The sequence below is a fragment of the Manduca sexta genome, chromosome 27 (assembly GCF_014839805.1).
Source record: "Manduca sexta isolate Smith_Timp_Sample1 chromosome 27, JHU_Msex_v1.0, whole genome shotgun sequence".
NCBI classification, from domain to species: domain Eukaryota; kingdom Metazoa; phylum Arthropoda; class Insecta; order Lepidoptera; family Sphingidae; genus Manduca; species Manduca sexta.
Window position 1 is genome coordinate 10,165,968 of NC_051141.1, and position 21,160 is coordinate 10,187,127.

At 33.2% G+C, this 21,160-nt stretch overlaps 2 protein-coding genes and 3 long non-coding RNA genes across 17 annotated transcripts in view; 3 read left to right on the forward strand and 2 right to left on the reverse strand.

The window, feature by feature from the left end:
- The window catches only part of LOC115450862 (EF-hand calcium-binding domain-containing protein 1), a 38,740-nt gene that overhangs the window by 16,529 nt on the left and 1,051 nt on the right, over nucleotides 1-21,160 (forward strand). The gene's annotated exons all lie outside the window — the stretch shown is intronic.
- On the forward strand, nucleotides 521-2,305 carry LOC119190826. The gene is made up of 2 exons (XR_005113166.1): nucleotides 521-1,153; nucleotides 1,245-2,305. It is a non-coding gene; the product is annotated as an uncharacterized LOC119190826 (long non-coding RNA).
- LOC119188544 lies at nucleotides 2,177-6,761 on the reverse strand. Of its 5 annotated transcripts, none has more exons than XM_037443854.1 (4): nucleotides 3,835-4,462; nucleotides 3,590-3,748; nucleotides 3,310-3,433; nucleotides 2,177-2,953 (listed from the first exon to the last, which is right to left on the reverse strand). In XM_037443854.1, the coding sequence occupies exons 1-4, from the start codon at nucleotides 3,873-3,875 to the stop codon at nucleotides 2,825-2,827; spliced, it is 453 nt and encodes a 150-aa protein (XP_037299751.1). In that variant the 5' UTR covers nucleotides 3,876-4,462; the 3' UTR covers nucleotides 2,177-2,824. The 5 variants fall into 5 exon arrangements, 2 of the variants coding, with proteins under 2 accessions (XP_037299751.1, XP_037299752.1); XR_005113165.1 differs by having other exon boundaries at nucleotides 2,458-2,953; nucleotides 3,510-3,748; nucleotides 3,835-4,114; XM_037443855.1 differs by having other exon boundaries at nucleotides 2,458-2,953; nucleotides 3,192-3,433; nucleotides 3,835-4,107.
- Nucleotides 5,608-7,039, forward strand: LOC119190828. Its single transcript, XR_005113168.1, has 2 exons — nucleotides 5,608-6,314; nucleotides 6,754-7,039. It is a non-coding gene; the product is annotated as an uncharacterized LOC119190828 (long non-coding RNA).
- LOC119190827 lies at nucleotides 7,159-8,100 on the reverse strand. The gene is made up of 2 exons (XR_005113167.1): nucleotides 7,855-8,100; nucleotides 7,159-7,405 (listed from the first exon to the last, which is right to left on the reverse strand). It is a non-coding gene; the product is annotated as an uncharacterized LOC119190827 (long non-coding RNA).

Genomic DNA, 21,160 nt, shown 5'->3' on the forward strand with positions numbered 1-21,160 from the left:
CGAGCTACGAACCTGGATATCAAGTCTCACTTACTGAATCACAAAGCTGCAGTACATCAGTTTCATTCAGATGTGAAGTGAAAGTTGGCTCCACAGTTTGTTGATCTGTTGCCATTACATCATACCTAGGATAATCTTACGTCACAACTCACAACTCTAAATCTGCGTACAATCCACTCCGCATCCCAACACCTATGTAGTATGTATATAATACATCAAGGTTAACAGCTCATCCAGCATTATTTAAGAATAAAATTGTGTGTGAATTGGCTGTGACCGATATCTGGTGACCCGTTTGCCCAGTAAACAAAATACTACATAAAACGATCTTCTTTCGATATAAAAATGGTGAAATACAGTTCGAACGTTAGCTATTAAATACATCTGTCGGAAGAAAAAGTAACATTTCGTTAGAATACGCACTAAACGTTAAGGCGATACCTCAAGGTCCATTTTCATACATTTTGTTTCGGCTTTAATCTGGGTAACTAAACAAGTATTGGCAAGTAAAGAATTTAAATTCACGTCTAGTTAGTGATTAGTTCTCGCAGTTGAAAGAAAAACGTAAAAATAATTAATAATCATGGATATTTCGGCCTTTAAAATTTCATCAAATTTGACAAGTACGTATTGTTAGTGTGAGTGACGGCTGACTGAGTATACCGGCACAAATGAGAACTATATATAAATGATTAACGCTGTCGCAGCAAAATAACCGTGAGATGGCGTTATTTATTCTTTTCAAATTGGATATATCGTAGTAGAATATACATGAATCATTTAAAAACACATCAAATATGATATGCCTTTTAAATAATTTTGTAATGGGAAAAATAGAAAATAGAAATGAGGAGAATCACTAACTTTTTATCACGACAGAGGGCGCACTGTACCTTGGCTTGACAAAACAAACGTCAAATCGTATGACGTATCACTGAGTGTTTATGAATATAATATACTTTTGTTCCAAATGCCTCAATGCAGTGCGTTAAATTGTAAAACAGAGGAATACATTTATTTCCAAAGGAAAGTAAACGTAGAAAGCAATGGGAATCTGCGTTACGTATAAAAAACTTCGAAGCTAGTAGCACAGCACGATTGTGTGTTGCGCATTTTACAGAAAAAGATTATTACGGGAAAATCAATTATACAGGTGAGTCACTATAGAATTTCTATGTGATTTACCTATTTCCATTAATTTTTAATTACTTCGTGCTAATTATTTTTGTTTTTTATGATTTCAGGTTATGAGCTCCTTGCAAAATTTCTTAAAAAGACAGCTGTGCTATCTGTGTTCTTCTTAACGAAGATAAAACCAGAAAATCCAGCTGCTGTGGCACATCAACAACGTATTGAACGAAGAAGTCAGTCGAGTAACAAATGTAGATGATTCACAACCATCAAGTAGCAAAGTTAACCTAATAAGTGACAGAGACAATTTACTGGAAGTTGATCATGAAGAAGCAGTCAAAACAGAAGACAACAGTGCAGTAGGATGTACATATATTATGCATGAATTTATATCTAAGGGCACTCAAGTTGATCAAGAACACAAATATGGGTTTATGAATAGATATAAAGATGATAATGCCACTATTAAGTTTTACACAGGTTTTGAATCATATAAAAATTGAATTTAGTCTACTCAGCTCTTAGTCCAGTGGTTCACAAAATAAAATATTATGGCAGCAATGTGATTATTCTTAGCAGTGATTCTAATTCTAATTTATTAGTTGGTGCAATACCTGGTAGCTTGCTGTTATATTGTTCTCAAGCATTTGCAGGATTGATAAGTGATCAGTAGGCAGTGGAACAAAGTGACCTTTTAGCAAAATGTGAAAGTGGTAGTAGTATACTGACTGACAGAGGATTTATGATACAATATATATTTCATCAGACAAAAATGTGACCATTAGGATTCCCAGTTTCTTAAAAGAAAAATTTCAGTTGCCTGGTCTTAATGTAATAAAAGATAGGGAGCTTGCAAACAAAAAGAGTTCATATAGAAAGAATAATAGGATTAACAAAGACAAACAAAATTTAAAAAATGAATTAGACCATAACTATATCCCAATAGTGAGCAAAATCTTTTTTTATGTTTTATGTGCTAAACATCTACAATTTCAGGAATTATACTATTACTATATTGTGAAAGATATTAGATAAAAAGATGTAATTATTTCAATTTATTTATTAATTGTAAATAGTTCTTATACACATACTTATTTACATTTCTGGTTCTAAATTATGTACATAAAAGTTTAACAAATTTGTCAACATGCCATTAATAAATGAGTCATCTCTATTAATGAATATTATTTTCATATCCTCAAATGTGTAAACAATAAAATTGCAATATTGCGTCCCCCGAACAATAAAGTTGGCCTTGGATTTGGGCATAATATGGATGCTGCTTTTTTAAATGTAATTCTCCATTAAGTATTTTTAAGTAAGGCACAGTCACAGAGGTTATTTTATAATATCTAGCAGCATATGGACACTTAACCTCAACAATAGTATCTTTACCCAATATACCGTCTGGAGAAACAGCCAGAAAAGGATATTCAAATGATATAATGAATCCACTTTTTTTTATTTTTAGTCCATAATCTCTATCATATTTGGCAATGGAAATAGTTTCTTGGATTTTACTATGCACAACTAACATAGTCTGCACAGCTTTAGGGGCCAAAATCATATCGATTACATATATTTTTGGTACTTATATGCTTTACTGTGGCACACTAAATGAAACATACTGGCAGTAATCCTGCATGATCTTTCATGCCACTCAGAGGAATCACTTTGGGCTCTTGTATTCTTCTCACTTCCTGAATTTGTTCAGATATAATATTTTTAATAATAGCTTCTCTAGTAAAATATCTATTGGAGTCCTATCTACATAGGTGTAACGATCCCATTCAATGCCATGTGGATTTGCGGGTTCACATGTCTGTAATAAAGGTATTGAGCTTTCATCATATCCCATTACTAAAATTTTCACATAATCAGCATAACTGTCCATAATATCAGTAAGTATCTTTTAGTGTGTTATAAGTAAAAGATGTCAATCTCTTGTTGGGTAAATTTTGAACTGCAATGGGTGAATTATAAAATACTTTCTTGGGTCTATTGAATGTCATTAATTTTTGAGTACTTGACAGATGCAATTTAATATTTTTTTTGTGTACCATCCAACAATACAGAGACATGTTTGCAACATGCTTGAGTACCACTGCCTGCAGCACAATCGCAATGGCATTCTTCAATTACTCCATCTTTACTTAATTTTATATCCACAAAGTATACCATTTTTTTCATACTGGCTTTACATTGTCCTCGCAAGTGGGTATAAATGCCATCTGTGGAATAGCGGGCAGTCACAAGATGTCGAAATTCGTACAGGAGTTGTCCTTTATGCTGAGTATTATATCTGCAAAAACAATAATGTAGTAAGAAAATATAATATAATGTTATCAAGATATCATGATATATGAGTGTAGGTATACCAATTTAAATACATAAAATTTACACTGTCATCTTTGTAAACAACTGCCTAAGATTATAATCATTACATATGGGTACATAACTTTCAAAATATTCCTGTATTGCTTGTCTCGTAATCATTGGTAAAGAAGTGTCCGCAATTATGTCTCTGAAAGTATCAGTGGCTGGACTCAGATATGCGATCTCCTCTTGGATCTCGCAGTCAACACCAAAATTTTTATTCCGGTCATTAGATTGCAATCTATAACAAAAAAACAAGAACTGAGGTCCGAGAACAAGAAAATAAGGCATATAAGCGAATTATAACCTAAATATTATAGTATTTACCTTTCTATCAAATTAGCCTTTTTTTCCGGCAATTGACGCATTTCTTTTACGAACCTCAACTTTAAGTTGAGGCACAGTCATGAAAGCGTACATATTTTAATGAATTAGCACTTCAAATTTCTTGAAATAGCGTCTTCACTTACGTCAAGAAAAGTAAACAACGGTAAACAAAGTACACTCGTGTACCTCCATTGTTATGAGTATTTGATAGAAGCCTTATTTATGATTTGACATATTACAACCGACGTTGCCGCTCTTCCTATTGACCGTCGTCAAGGTCGTGAAGTGAACCTATGGGACGTTGCCAGCTCAATACCCTGTTGGGTCTAAGGTAAAAAGTAAGTTTCATCACATTACGTTAATGTCACTACTATTGCACGCGGTTTTGCCTGTGCAAAATTTTAGATTTAAAATTATAAATAAGATCGCCTGAGAATTTTACCTGTATTTAATATAATGTAATTTGTAAATGTGACGATCGATAAAAGAATATAATATATAGTTTTTTCAATAAAAGTTATGATTTTGTTTCTATTTATTAACTTCTCCCTCGGGATAGGTGCTTTAAAATCGTATTTTATACAGTAACTTTTCAAATAAAACTATTTACGGATTTTATCGTGGTGATTTATATTATTATTTTCTCCCTAATGCTATATGTACTTATATTGGGAGAAAATAATAATATATATCACCGCGATAAAATACGTAAATAGACAATATTTCAAAGATAAAAAAATAAACAATACATAATAAAAATAACATCTATGGAGCTTTCAATTAAATAAAGAATAATTGGACGACAGGAGTTAACATATCAGCAATTAATTCTGTTGACAGAAGTTTATATAATCATATTACCGATATATTTAATTGTATTTTTCATTTCAGTGTTTGTATCTTCCAGTATTATATATTAGTCTATGTTTGTTTCGATTTTATACAGTAATCATCTATTATTAATAAATATTTCATTTGTAAAAACTTAAATTCCAATCGCCGTAGCGTAACTCAGGAAGATATTTTTTTTTATATAAATACCTCATACCAAAGTCTGTTTTACAACAATAAATCAAATAAAATAAAATTTCACTCGACGGTCGTATTATATACGGCCAAATTGAATAGCCGCTTTTTCATTATAAGAACAGTACATTACAACCACCTCCGTGACTTGTGACGGCCATTGCATTCCAGGCTTTTACAAAAACATGACGTTACTCGCGATTAAAAAACAACCTTATGTGGTGGGTGTGAGGTCGAATTTGTGTTTAGTCCATCAATACTTATGATTTTCTGTTTCATGTTTTGTTTGAATTTATCGACGACGCTAATTTTTGTTATCACATTTGCAAGGAGTTTAGTTCAGCCTTTAGGATTCGATACAAGACAACATAATGGTGGTCTCGGTGTATGTACACCTTTGATGTACACGTATACACGTGCTATACCAAAATATCTGTATGAAGCTCCGTCATGCACCGTCAGTGCTAGCACAACTGAAGCTGCGTTGGAACCAGAACTAACCAATTGATCCCAACCGGATACCGATGCCTATCTACTACCTGTGGAAATGATTTCTAGTAACAACCTGCAATTGGTAATTGGATAACTGATTGTGGACTCGAAGCACGAACTTCAGTGGGCATTTAATGTGCCAAAACATACTCGGGTTATTGTTTCCAAATTCAATATGCCAGTGAAAAACAAAAGGGTTTTCATAGTGTTTCCACATTTTAATGCAGCATGTGTGATGAAATTTGGCACCATTGTTCTGAAAGGGATAACACAAACATAATATGCTTTATGTGGGCAATCATAACAGCTTGCAGATATTACACGCGAGTGGCTCATATGATAATCTTTGTGGACTCGCCAAATATGGCTGGTATTATATTTCTTGCAATTGAAAAACGACAATACATGGGACAAATAATTGACTGCGGAAATAAAGAAACCTGGTGACTAAGATAGATTTATTGCCAGTGTAAAAAGGTATATATTGGATGCTACTCTATATATTACTGTTTATATGTAAGGGGGCTAGTTAAAAAGGTTATATGGTCACAACTTAGATTCATCATTAGGAATGGAAGTTCCATACACAATATAGGAATTATTATTTATTAGATTACTCATGCCTTTACATTAGCATACTATCTCATGACAATTTTCTTTCCAGGCTTGAATTATCAGCAATAACAAAAAAGCCTATTTATTGGTTTCAAAAATAAATACTGTTTCACAATAGGACAATATTATGAATTGAAAAGAATAGATTTAAACAGACCTAGTTGCTGTAAAAAAATTACAGAGCCGTTTACGGCAATGGAATCTAAAATAAAAAATTTCAAGAGTGAAGAAATGCATAGTCTCCATTATTTAAATTTTATTAGAGATGGAGATTCTTCTGTGTTTGCTAATGTGAAAGAAAAAGTACAACATGGGAACTAAATAAAAAATTGACACCAGTGCACAAGGTAATTTATTGTATCCAATATCCATAGACCTTTATCTCCTTGGCATAGTGTTAGTTGTATTATCATGAGGCCGGAGATTCCAAGGTTTTGTTACCATTTATGGGTGATAGGATTTTGAATGCCTCAAATATGATTGGTGTCATAAAATCTCAACTAAATTATTAGTGTAACATTCTTGGTAAAGACTGCTGGTCCCACCACACATTGAAGTAGAATAAAAAAGGAATGTTCAGATACAATTAATGCTTCACATAAATGTTTTGTATTTGTAATCATTAATACCTGGTGGTGTGAACTACTACTATGCTATGCTAATTATCATGATAACTTGCTATATGTCAATATTGTAATTCACCTTTTACTTGGCCGACTAAACATTGAACTTGAATTGATAATGTAATGTGGATAAACATATACTATATTACTACTCACATTTCAGATTTTAGCTAATACAAAGCTTCCACACTATGGATGAAATATTTTGAAACCAAGGTTACTGAAGAACTACTGTGCAATAAATTATTGTACGTAGAGCAATGGTCAGCCTAGTTCCATGGCTGATGATTTTCAGATTCGGCCACCGCATGTATTTGGCAACTATGAGAAGAGGAAAAATTTACTACTCTTTCCATTCGTAATTTATAATATAATTTGTACATAGTGTTACTTTTGTAAAATTAGCCAGACAAATGTGATTTGTTATCTATAATAAAAATATAAAACTATAAACTGGTAAATCATTTGCCATTGTATTCAAATTTAATTAGAGTATGTCATGTTTTAAGTTTGAGAAATCATTTCAGAATTGTGGCATTTTTACTTAAAAACAAATAAAACCAAAAACTTTCTTCCAAATATTGTATTTCAGTAAAATCAATGTCCATATTTTCATGACTGGAGCTGGCTGGACAGTCATCCTGTGATTCTGAAGAACTACTACTGTCATCTTTAAGATTTATTATAATTCTTTCAATGTCCTCTTACAGGGTATGTTCTCTCTTGTAATAGTCATTTTAAATTTTTCTTACATGTTGACATGAGATTTTCCAATCATCTTCGGTTATGTCTTGAAACGCACTCACATATGCTTCCTTTAACAAACAAATAATTACTTTTGATTTGGATAATAAATGAATATTAAATTGTAAATTATTATTAAACCTGTACTTTGAATGAATCATTTCATTATTATAACATTAATATTTTATACAATATGAGCTGCTTCTGTTTTGCTATGCCCCATATAAGCTCAATGAGATTTAAATCACAGTAGTAAGGTGGAACCCTTACCACTCTACCTCTACCTACCTACCTACACTACACCTCAATTAGTAATTACTAATTATTGATGCAAGTATCTCAAGATGACGTGGACAATCTTTAAACTAATTTTGTCATATGAATGTAAACATTACCTACGGGCTTGATAATATATTGCAAGATATAGAAAAATACTTAGTGCAAGTAGTAAAAATCACTCCAGACTCATCAAAACTTATAAAGTACACTTAAATTATTAACAAAATAAACTTCCACTTACCAGATCCGATAGAATTGTTTTTGCTTCTTGTTCAGCTAGACATGGTCGGTAAAAGTATTATATATAATTTCTCTCGCGAACCTTATTATTCGCGGCTTATTCATTTTGTATCGCGAATAGTATCTTCTTGTTCTTATTGCAAAATTTTAATAAAAAGACAACACCGACACTATTTATAAAACTTCACAAACGTCAAAAATGTGATAATGTTGCCAGGTAAAATAAAGGATTAGTTCCATTTCTACACTTTTTGCCAAGCTATAAAATACAGTATTTTAATTTATTTATTCCCAATTTTTCGTCATCCATTATAAATATGCACCAACAAAGATGCGATACGAGAGATTACGTTCAATTTTTCGAGACCTTGAAATATGTTTTCTGCATTAGTACCATCTAGTGGTCCTATATAAAAATTACTTTCGATATGTGTGCGTGCGTATATGTACACGAAATACCGATCTTTCTGCTTCAGCTAACTTAAACGGTACTATTCTCAGATATTCGTTATGATGAAGCAAAATAAATATATAGATAAATTGTAGCATAGTATATACCTCTAGCATATAGCAAAAAATTTTCTAGAAACAAAGTATTTTGGACGTAATTATAAAAAATGTGACTTTTTGTGACTTCAATGCCATCTAGCGAAAAAATTGCGGCGGAGCCATGAACGGATCCGCCTTAAATCACTTCGCGGCGCAGAAAACATCTCTGTCATCTGAAATTTTACTAGATGGCGTTGGCGACCAATTTTCTTTTGTTATTGAAAATAAACATATAATTAAATAATATATTGAAATGTTAATTAGTAAGTTAGCATTATATGGTAAACAGTGCTGAAATGTACATAAACATTTTAATAACAAACCACATTAAAGCCGCACAAAAGCTCAATTGATATACTATGTCATTAATTTTGCGGTTATCAATGCAGCTATAACGTTATAAACACAATACGAAACATAAGCAGCAACTTATTATGCATGCTTAATATTCAGTATACTGCTAACGTGTAGAAACCAGAGGCAAATAAATATATTTATTTATCATAATATAATTTTCGTTACCAGATAGCCTGCGCGAGGTTTGTTCTTGAAACAAATCTTGGACGAATTGTGGTATTTGGCTATGCAACTATTATATTTATATTTAGATACCAAAAATAACCTATAAATTGTCGTAAATTGTATTTCGAGGAAACATGACGTTCTGTTGCCCGAGTAATATAAAGATAATCTAATAAACACAATCGTACTTCTGTTATACACTATCATGTTCAGCTTTTGGAAGTTCGCTGAACATGTGCCTCCCCGAAATATTTTTAAACCAACCTGTTAGACGCGACGTGCATTCAACGATGTCTTTTATCATTAAGGTGGTAGCTCAAGGTCCATTTTCATACATTTTGTTTCGGCTTTAATCTGGGTAACTAAACAAGTATTGGCAAGTAAAGAATTTAAATTCACGTCTAGTTAGTGATTAGTTCTCGCAGTTGAAGAAAAATGTAAAAATAATTAATAATCATGGATATTTCTGCCTTTAAAATTTCGTCATATTAAATTTTAAAGGCCGAAATATCCATGATTATTAATTATTTTACGTTTTTCTTCAGCTCACTAACGAATTTAAATTCTTTACTTGCCAATACTTGTTTAGTTACCCAGATTAAAGCCGAAACAAAATGTATGAAAATGGACCTTGAGCTACCACCTTAATGTCAAAGACATTAAATTATACAGGATGTCCCAAAAAATAGTGTCCTAGTGATAGACGACTCCGTGGGGTATCCGAATCACCCCCATATATATTCCGATTTTTCATAGTTTTCGAGTTAGAAATGTGTTTTTGAATTTTCGATTTGAAGAATTAAATGTTTTTTTTAAACAGAACACTTCTTCATGACTTTTTTGTTGCAACAAAATTTTCATAAGTTATACTTTTTTGCTAAAAACAATCAGCTTCGTAACTTTAATGAAAATTATGAAAATGTTGGTGTAAAGTGAAAAACTTATGTTCTATGAATTATGACTTAAATCTTCTACTTTAAATTATAAATCTGAACAGGTCACTTCGTGGCGCTAAGGTAGGTAAATAAAAACGACTCTCAACTTACATATTCATTAAAAAAAACATAGTCCTTCATGGCGGCTACTCTGGCTATAATCAGCCTTAAAAGACAGCGAGGTAGAAAATTCTTAAAATTTGCAATGAGATTACAATTTTTTTTGACGTCTCATAATTCCTAAGGTTTATTAGTTTATTAACTAATCGAAAATGACTACAAGAAAGCTTTGGTATATTCTTATGTTTGCTTTCAATTAATTTCGTATGATCCGATCTCGTGGTTTAAGGGTTGTAAACGTGGGTGCATTTTTTTTACCTGCAATTAAAATAGGGCGAGGACCCCTTCGTCCTATTATTACCAATTGGTAATAAGTCGCTGTTTTATTTGAAATGTCCGTATGTCAAGATGTCGTAACTCGTAGCGTCCTTATATCAATGGAAAAAGTAATAAATTTACAGAAAATATGCTAATATTTGCATTATAATGTGCAAATTGTATTTTACATCAGTGTTTTGCTATTTCACGGTAGATTGAGTAACCATTGTATAAGCACAATTTTTTTGTAAGACAATCTTTCCAATTTGAAATTTTTCCGAGAATCGATCCAGTTTTAAATATTTTTATTCGTTTTAACATATTTGTAAGAATCAGTACAACTATAATTGCAATTAAAAACAGGTATGGACTAGCTTTTTATTAAATTTATTAAAAACCGAATCGTACTGATATGTGTGCAAAAATGCGAACGTGGCGTACGTGAGTACTTGTCAATCTTAGATCGATCGATTTACGAGGCAAACTCTGTCCCGCCGGGACGTTTTAAACTATGCCTAAAATACGGGACGTCCCGGTATATACGAGACGTTTGGCAACGCTACTGACAACACTTAACCTAAATTGGCGGTTGTTAGGGTGTGAGAAAAAATTATATAAATATATTAAGCGGAATAAAAAAAATAATAATGCTTTCGTAATGAGGATGCGAATTGATCAATTATTGCGCATTATATGCGCAGTTTCTAATTCTTTATAAAAGCTGTCTGAGCCTCAGCAACCATGTCAAGTAGATTTACTGCATCCCGTTCGCCGTAGTGCAATCGTTAAGCCGATGCCCCGAAATTTATTGAGACTAGTTTGCTCCGGGGACAGGGGAATAATGAATAACCAATGCATCCATCTATGATCAAATATTGTCAATCAAATTCATAGTTTGAGTCGCATTATTATCAGGTTAAAAATGGAAGGCAATCTTATTTACCACAAAAGATTTCTCTTTTTATTTTACAATCCGCTAATTACATTTTCTACTGCGCGGCTTATAGAAATTCTCTTTGCCAATGCAAAATGTCCTCAAGAAACCTTCCTTTGTCGACTTTAACTTAATGTACAATGTTACTTTTTTAAAAGTGCCTACATAAACATAAAATGTGTCTCTGCAAATGTGTGCGCTGTGAGTTTTAAATATTGAACGTTTAAAGTAGTTTCGTGGGCTCATGTCAATATACTGATTTTGAAACTACGTATAATGTAAGACGAAATAATAATAAATAATAATAGTAGCCCTGTATAATGTATATATAGTGACTTACTGTTGGGTACAGGCTTCCTCTGTTGGGCACAGGTCCACCACGCTGGCCTAGTGGGGTGGATAGGTAGATTACATACTCCCAATATTCCTATAAAGTTCTTTTTAGGTATGCAGATGTCCTCACAATATTTTTCTTCACCGTTAAAGCAGGCGTTATTACTAAAAGAATACGCTCATAATTGTAGAAAAATCAGAGGTGCTTGCCCTTTGGATTTAAATCTACAGACATTAATCGTGGCAGTCCGTTCCACAACCAAGTAGGTTGTCGTTTAAGACGAATCAGTGGTTAATAATTATGATGTACAGATAAAAATACTTTCCAAAGTTATTTTTAATGGCAGCTTCTATGGCGCATGAAAAAAAAGAACGTACAGCCGTATCGGCTTTACGTATTTTTTTGATAGCCCTGTGCCTGATTTCACTCCGGTCATGTCGGGTCGGCCATCTCACCGGACTATGAGACTGAAGGAACACAGTGTGCACCTGTGTCTTGTGTGCATACTTGTGCACTATAATGTCTCCTGCGAATATCTCTATTGAAATTGGCGGCTGTGCTAAAGTTCAGTTAAGACGAATTTATTCATTTATTCAAATTCAAATACCATAATTGGGCATGTAAAGAATATCTCAAGGCCAAGCGCAGTGCCGCAACATAGTTTGTAATTCGGTGTTTCGGGCAGTGCAATGATAGCAGCCAACAGGTCCTGACTATCAGGCAGAACTAACCAACGAAATTAAACATTGTGTACCTGCACGTTGTCTCGAGCGCTGTTCAGTATTTTGTACGTGATACATTGCTATCACTATAATAAATTAATCCGTATTTATTAGATAAATGCACGCGCTTGCTTTATGATGTTGGGTAGCATTAATGATTGTAACCTAATTGTATGTTTATTTCAAGGACAGGCAACTAATGGAATTATATGAAGACAATCAAATATTCGCGCCTCAATTTCAAACTATATCCTTATATCTATGGAAATAACTTTCATTTCTGTAATTATAGTCACTTGAATGGCATATCAGATTCGGAAAAGAAAAGATAAAATAATATGACCTAGTATTAAAACTAAAATATAGATTATTCGTGAGCTTGTTAATTAGTTATTTAAATATATTTAATTGAATTATAAGTAACCTTTTGCGTGTATTTTTTTCTGAGTCAAAGACAAGCGATTATGTAACTCTCAGACTATTCTCGGCCTACGTGATTACCAAAAAATCATTTAAGTACATCTTTACAGAACTACTCTTCACTATAGTGATAGAAAATATGGAGCCGAGGAGATATTCAAAACTCTTTGACGTGAAAAGAGTTTATGAGTGATATATTTTCCGCAAGTTTACTGCCGGGTGGGGCGTTATTTCGCCCACAGATAATACACACTTTAAGACAAAGTTATTTATGCGGAGAGAATGTTAGGTGGCTTTTTACATCCAACTGCAATCCGAAACAGGATCGATCCATTATTGTAACAAAATAGCATGGCTGGGTCACATTTGGGATGGTAGTCTCGGCATATGCTAACGATTGCAAAGACCTATTGAAGCAAATATACTGCAATGAACAATTAAAATTTACACAGTATTTGTAGAGACTACTGCCTCAAAGAAGATATATAGCGATGACCAAATAATTATTGATATTAAAAAAAGGGTAAGATGGATGGTGTGAAATTGATATCTTATTATTTGATCATATTTTACTAATTACTTTTACATATTACTATCTTTGAAAAATATTCTTTCATAAAAACATGAGGTCTGAGTAAAAATATTGCTATATTATTTAGCACGTTTCTAACACAGCTGCCTCGTTTTCTCAGAAACTTCCGGTTACCACAGCTCTTTACAATTTCCTTTTAGACTCACCAAAGTTATTTCAAAGGGATTGTACCCGGTTACCGTTGTCTATTTTTTAATTATTAAAGCAACATTGTGTCGTGAGATGTTTTGTATCTATAATATAATGTAAGTATTTACTGTAATCAGAATTAATTTCTTCGTACATAGGCGCTGACGGCCTCTAAAAAAAAATTCCTTTACATTCAAAATGCAGAGTAGACTCCAGGTTACTTTCTTCACATGTAAGATTGACTCCGAGTAAAAAGTTATATCCTAACTTCGAGCGAGTAAACTCTGAGTTATTTAATGTTTTCCGCAGAAGCAGACCTCACATGATTAAAAAATAACTTAGTATACTGAACAAGGTATACGCTATTAGTTTCGTTTTTAATAATAATAAATCAGTCTATTGCATTATTACACTAATGATAAAACACACAGATACTATAAAAGTATACTTATACTATAAAAGACAAAAGGAAGCGTTTCAGCTTGTGAAGGCCAGGACAGTAGTTCCGAGCAACGCTGGTTTTCAGTCCATCTTAACTTGCTAGGATGTTATGCGGAAAGTTTATAGCGCTGGCCTTCCAAGCGACAATTAACATTTTATATTTTAGTAAATTGAGCTATGCGAAAAAAAATTATATCAAATGACTAAAAATGATATAAAAAAGAACAATGACTTTACTACGAACGGATCTCTAGTTAGTGTATACTGTTGTTTGTTAGTGTGTGTGTGTGTGTTTGTTTGTGCATAACTAATTGTATAATATGGGTTATAAATTAAAGTAGTCACGTAGAGCGCGAAAATTGTCGGTACGGGTGAATTAAGGTTTCTGCTGCAAGCTGTCTTTAAAATAAAACATATTTGTAGTTCATTTTAAATGTGCGTAATCTCATCTCTTTTCTCAAAGGAGGGGGGAATTAGTTCCAAATTCATGCTGGAGTAAACTTGAAACACAGTCTGTACCATGTGAAGCATCGTGCCATTTTCCGTCTGTACATTGTATATTAAACCTTCTCTCATATATATCGAGGCTCTATGTATTTTTGTAAATTTGTAAATTTCGGTTCATAATAGCAGAGCAAGTTTATTTACGAATCTGTTTCGGTTATAATGGATTTTATTTTAAAAAGATCCGCTTTTAAACCAGCCATAACTCATGGTGTTTTAAACTTTATATTCAAGTATAATATGAACGTACGATTACTTTTGGCATTTGCCAATACTAGACCAGCAAAAGTTGGATACTGTAGCAATTACTACAATACCCAATGTTACTTTCTTCGCTAAATTATTTAGGAAGCTTAGGTATCTACTACTAATTACATTTGCCTTCAATAGCGTATGTTTGCGTGTTGTTTCGCGACGTCATTAGCTCCCGCTTGTGTAGTGTAGGACGTAGAATGCACTCTACATAATAATAGCCTCTAGAATTGCTGACAATTTACCCTTTGAAATTTTTACCCATGTACGTAATTTTACTAATGGGCTACTCTTATATTCAAAATTTACTGAAGTAAGTAATTATTATCAATAAATTCTTGCTAGGATTTTAGAAATGTAAACTAGAACCATATGTTACGTATTTTTTGTTTTTAACTGACTCCAAAAAAAGGAAGAGGCTCTCAGCTTATAGACGACCATTAAAGGGAAGATATTTCACACGAGCGAAGACGCGAATAGGATTTATAATAATGTTAAAAAAATATGTATGTTGGAACTCGGTTTTGAGCGAATTCCTAAGGCCAAATCCGTAAATAAGAATATGCCCCGAAATAAATATAAAATTGTTCTTATTTTCCTTGAAATAAAGTGGACTTTAAGCGCCAGGACTATATTATTAGCTACTTATAGGTATTTTTCTTTTTGTATTTTATTGAGCCTTTTCGGGCCAGTTGTTTAGTACCTACACAGGCTACAAATCGTGAGGATAAAAATTCCAGGTTGTGCTTTTGTTTGTGAAGCTTCACGTTAGTTGTCCATTTTCTTTTTAACCGACTTCAAAAAAAGGGGAAGGTTATCAATTCGATTTGTAAATTTTTTTTTTATTCGAAAGAATGTACCTTCAGATTGGTCCCGAACTAAAATAATTACCCCAAACTAAAAACTCAAACTAAAAAAAAAACAAATTAATTATGTCATCCAAGTGAACGAAATCGCGAATTTTGCTTTCTTGAAACATTTTTAGTTATGTTTTTGCGTTGGCTTTGGTTGTATGTACTTCTCACATACTTATACAAATAGCAATTTTAATTAGGCATCGACTTCAAAATTGGTATCCAGTACATACCTGTTACGTGGAATATTTATTGGGTTTGAGTAGTTTTTGAAGGCGGTTAAATTTTTTGTTATATTTATTTTTATTGCAATAGCTTAATATACCAAACGCACTAAGCAAATATTATGTCCTAAAATATTATGTACCTTTGATCTGCACGATCTAGTTTTGTTGAAATATTCTGAAAAGTGGAAACGACATACGCGTTATCATGTCATAACTGTATTATTTATGTATAATTTTTTGTTTATGAAAATACCTATTAAAAATACATAAATGTCGAAATAACAGATAATAGTTTTGGCTGCAAATTGCTAATTTTAATAATGCATACCGTTTAATAGTGTTGTACATTTTTCTTAGCTTGAAAATATCTTTATGCAAATTTAAATATTTGCGGCTTCGAGGCTATGTAAAAAAGCGATACAATACAAAAAATCGCATTAATGACTATAAAAAATTGTCTTATGTATTCTACTCGTTGTTGATAATGGTGTCGGTGATGCGACCATCCGCAGCCTAGATGTCTTTCTACAATCGCTACCGGTAACTTTATGTACTGACATGTATCTTAGCGACTGACTTATCGTTACGATATGTCAGTAGACATTACTATACATTTTTGTTGTTATTCAATAGCGTTAATGTTTTTAGTAAGGATTATTGACTAAAGCTTTAGTGCGTGTGTAAAGCCGTAATTCGCGATAGTGCGCGACGATAACGAAAGAGACCTAGACGGGTTATTGGCTTAGGTTTCTTTATGTGCGTCATTTTTTCTTTTGCTTTGTAAGCTGAATGACGAGACGAGCATGCTGCTCGCTTGATCGTAAGCGATACGACCGCCAATAATCATACTCAAAATCAGTAGCCACGTTAAACAAACTTTGAAATGCAAAGTACTGCGTCCACTGCAGTCGTCATTCTGAGACAAAAGATGATAGGTCTCATGGTAATTACGTTAGTTATAGTGTTCTTTGCACCGGAACACATCTATCGCTCGTAGTTACAGGAGTCACACAGTTTTCGAAATTAAAGTCCACGATACAAAATTCTGAACACAAGTAACGGTCTGTGCATCCCGTATCTATTGTGGCGCGAACTGCTACTTTTAAGAAAACATGTGAGGGAAACGAGATGAATACGCGTAGTGAGCTGTATCTATTAGGCTAGTTATTATCACTGTGGTAATATGTTAATGTGTCGAAAAACTAGGTAATGTTAGCTCACTAGACATTTGTTATTAACAACCGATCATACGTGCGCTTATTGGAAGATGACCTTGTATATGCATATTTCTTTTTTTTAAGTTGCGTATGATCCGGTCTATAATTCACATCAAATGCATAAGTAACTGCCCCACTGTTGGGCACGGGCCTCCTCTACTACTGAAAGCGATTAGGTATTATTAACAATTATGATCAATATACATATAATACGATAACAGAACTATCTATCATGTATAAATACACATATTAGTTTACGAAATGTTGTACGTCAGTATGTGAATTAATGTATTTTTGGATAATTTTACTATTAGGATTAACATAATGTAGATTTCTGTCACATGCGTAGATTGAAATTGATTAAAGCGACATTATGTATCCGAATTATGCTCGTGCCTTATGCTTCGTATGCAGAGGTAGGATTTCCATTATAATCTATATTGGCGCTCCCATAAATTAGTATCTTCATACGTGGCGCAATTTCCTCCATGTCTCAACCCCTATCCGCCCCACTGATGTTCATTCACCATTTAATTACCTTTTCCATCGCAGCAGCTGCTAATACGTTTTACAAGTACATTCCCTAGTCATTTTGTGCACTAAGCAAAATATTATTTCATTTTAGACTTTGATGTTAATTTAAATACTTTGCCGTTTTCTCTTCTATACTGGTTTAATATTATAAGTCTAAGAGCTGATAGACATTTATGTGGTAAGGTGTTTAAGATGATGTAAAATAATACCTGATTACGGTAATGAAGAACCGAGTGGAGAGTTGCAGGCACTTAAATGAAAAAAAAAAGGAATTTATATTTCAATAAAATGTATTTGAGATGATTTAAATTCTTAATATCTTAGAATTTGGTATTCAAGTTAAAAAATTACATACTTAATCACGGGGCCAATTATGTATTTTTTCCAGCGGGGAAAATACGCGATATCACTACCAGCACTTAGGTGTGAGTGGGACGGCTACGTTGGTTAGTTCATGTTGGTAAAGATTCATCCGAGTATTGGACCGAGTTTCTTACTCCATATACCCTATATCGGCATATCAACCAAAAGGCGCAGTGGCTATTTTCTGCGCATATGAGGCGACCCAGGAGTATCTTGTTGTACTAAGAAAGGCTCCAACTGCTGGCTAGCTATTATTAAAGAATGTAACTTGTTGATTTTTAGGGTTCCGTACAATGACGTTCTACAAATAGACGCATCATACACTAACAAAATTGCACATAAAAACAGCGCAGTATTTACTATAGTCAAAGCCCTGGCGGCTCGCATTGATACGGGCCGAGTGGGCCCGAGTGTGCCCGAATGGACCCGAGCATCGACCGCCTTGTCGTCATGACAGTCGAATAAAATGCATTTATCAGTTAAAAAATAAGTTAAATAGTGTATACTTATTACTAACGTATGAAATGAAACGTTTTTTTCATTCACAGTTGGAGTATAATTTGTACATCGTCTAAAAACACAAGGAGGCATTTTATTTATAATAATACAAAAAGTTAGTAAGCCGACTAGCCGCGACAGTGGTTGGAGGTTGACTAAGTAAATGTCGGGCAATTACCTTGCTTTCGTCTTGCCAGTATTGAGCTAGGATAACGTATCTACATATGTAATATAAACATCTTAGGTTCCGTACTTTAAAAGGGAAAACGGAATCCTTACAGGATCACTTTGTTGTCCGTTCGTCCGTCTGTCAAGATCCTTTTCTCAGAAACGCGTGGAGGTATTAAATTGAAATTTATATCAAATACTCAGGGCTACTGTTGCTTGCAGTTGTAAATAACTTCTAAGCCACCGGAATCAATAGATACAGCCGTTTATGCTCCAAATTTTCAAAACTCGCAAGGGAATCAAAACCTACATTTTGGATCTGGTGCTAAGGTTATTTTCAACAATGTTATAAAATATGGCATTTTATACATAATATTATTTTTTATTAATTCATCATGTAGACGAATATAATGGCACTTATGATATGTCAAGGTACATGAGAATATTTAATTATTATTTTATTTAATTATTTGAATATCTTATATATATTACTAGCTTTTGCTCACGGCTTCGTCCGCGTGACAGCAATTTTCCTACCTGCTTGATAATATATATCGTTATATTATGACCAAATTACACAAAATCAATAAACAAAGCTGAGAAACAGACTTGTTATCACAACAATGCTCTGTCCTTGGATAAATAACGTCTATGAATAAGGAGGTTAATATATAATGTTATACTCCTATATGCTGCATATGTCAATAGGTCGACCATAATTCAACTGATACAAGGGTCCGGTAAATTAGCCAAAAAACAGGTTGTTAGCTTTTTAAATTTTAAGTGTAAAATATATAATATACCAGTTGACCCGGTGAACATCGTATCACCATCAATTTATTTAATTAAAATTTTTCGTCAGAGTTGCGAAACTCAAGTGGCCGTGTGCTGGGCATAAAGCTCGTAGAACTGATGGCCGTTGGGGCGGAAAAGTTCTGGAGTAGCGACCACGAACCGAGAGACGCAGTGTAGGCAGGCCCCTCACGAGATGGACCGATGACTTAGTGAGGGTCGCCGGAGTCCGATGGATGAGGGCGGCCCAGAACCGATCCCTATGAGGTTCATTATTTAGATTTTTCATTTAAAGTTGAAGATTTAAGTCATAAATCCCGGAATGTACTATATTTTTTCACTTTACACCAATATTTTTATAATTTGTATTAAAATTACGAACTTGATTATTTTAAGCACAAAAGTACAGTTCTTGAAAATTCAGTTGCAAAAAAAAATCGAAATATCTTCATGTTTTTATTTACATTGTTGTTCAGATCACAAATTCTTAACAATTTAGGAAAATATCATAACTCAAAAGCTATGAAAATTCTCGGATCAATCACGGGGGTGATTCAGGTACCCCAATACTCTTTTAGACACATTTTTTGTGACAATATAAGAGATATTAATTAGGCACCGGTTGCAAGAAAATATTAAATTACCGTATATTATCAATGTAAATTATTTTAATCGAGTTCACAGAAACGGGAGGTCCTCGATTCGACTTGTATTTTTTATTGCTTGTTACATCAAAACTCACGTCATTAATTGGCCGATTTGGATTTTTTTTTATTTATTTGTAAAGGATATGCTTCCAGATAGGTTCCATAAATATTTAAAAAAATCGGTTCAGTAGTTTAGTTTTTACATTGAAATAATTGGGAAAAATATGTCGTCCAAGTACACGAAATTTGGAAATATACTTTCCCGTAGCCTTCTCAATGTTATTTTCTATGGGTTTTGTTGGGTCGTTTTTTTTTTAATTCATACATACATTCATACGTAGCGTCACGCCTTTTTGCCTTTTCAAGAGTAGTCGAAGGGTAGTACTAAGACGCGGTAGGTGAACCGGGTGCGCAGTACGACTACGCCACCGACCCAGTCTATTTCTTATTTATTATAATAAGACAAAAATATAAAACATTAACAAAAATTAAATCACCTTCAGAAACCATTAAAAACCAAATAATGATTTAACATAACGAATATGAAAATACTGCCTATCAATTTTGGAGTCGGTGACGTCTTGACATAACTGGGTCCAATTAGCCTATCGATTTATTCCTGCTGTAACAACACACCTCTCGCTCACACACTTCTGCTGATTACCAAAATATTTCTAGTATAAAAATGATCTTAACGTTTCGATAGGCTGTAATATTACGTAGTGGTTACTAATAATGACAGCACATTATTACATTTGATAGTTGCAAACACATTTTTCTTATTCTTTGCTAGTACGGGAACGTAGTAGTTGGGATAGCCTGCATTCTATTTCGGGTAATTAATTAATTACAATCGGCAAACGAAATTCGACGGAATAAGCGTAATAAGTTTAGTATTCTATGTAAAGGTAAAATTGCGCGCCACACGGCGCATTTATACGCAGTGAAAGATATTAATATTTGGAAATAATATTAACTGCGGATTATGAAATTCTAGAAATTTTAAAGCTATACTGGTTTTACTGTTCGTTTTGCATCCATGGACTTATTTGTCGTATATAAAATCCCGGAAAATGTATAACTTACTTACGTATGACTGATATTAATATTTATATTAATAACGTTAAAATCACTCAGATTAAGAAGTTTGTAATCATTAACACTGTCAATTTATTTACTTTGAAATATTTTTTTATTACTAAGTCCAAGAACAGTCTAACTTAGTTTCTATTCTACTTTCATTGCATGTGGTGTTTACTTCTACAAAGTCGTGCACGCCGTCCTATTTCTAATGA

Excerpts from the sequence above, each read along its gene's own strand:
- LOC119188544 (XM_037443854.1), bottom strand. The coding sequence starts at position 3,875 with ATGCGTCAATTGCCGGAAAAAAAGGCTAATTTGATAGAAAG. Across the intron at positions 3,749-3,834 it reads AAGGCTAATTTGATAGAAAG|ATTGCAATCTAATGACCGGA; the intron begins GTAAATACTATA and ends TTTTTGTTATAG. Across the intron at positions 2,954-3,309 it reads AAGCCAGTATGAAAAAAATG|ACATGTGAACCCGCAAATCC; the intron begins GTATACTTTGTG and ends CCTTTATTACAG.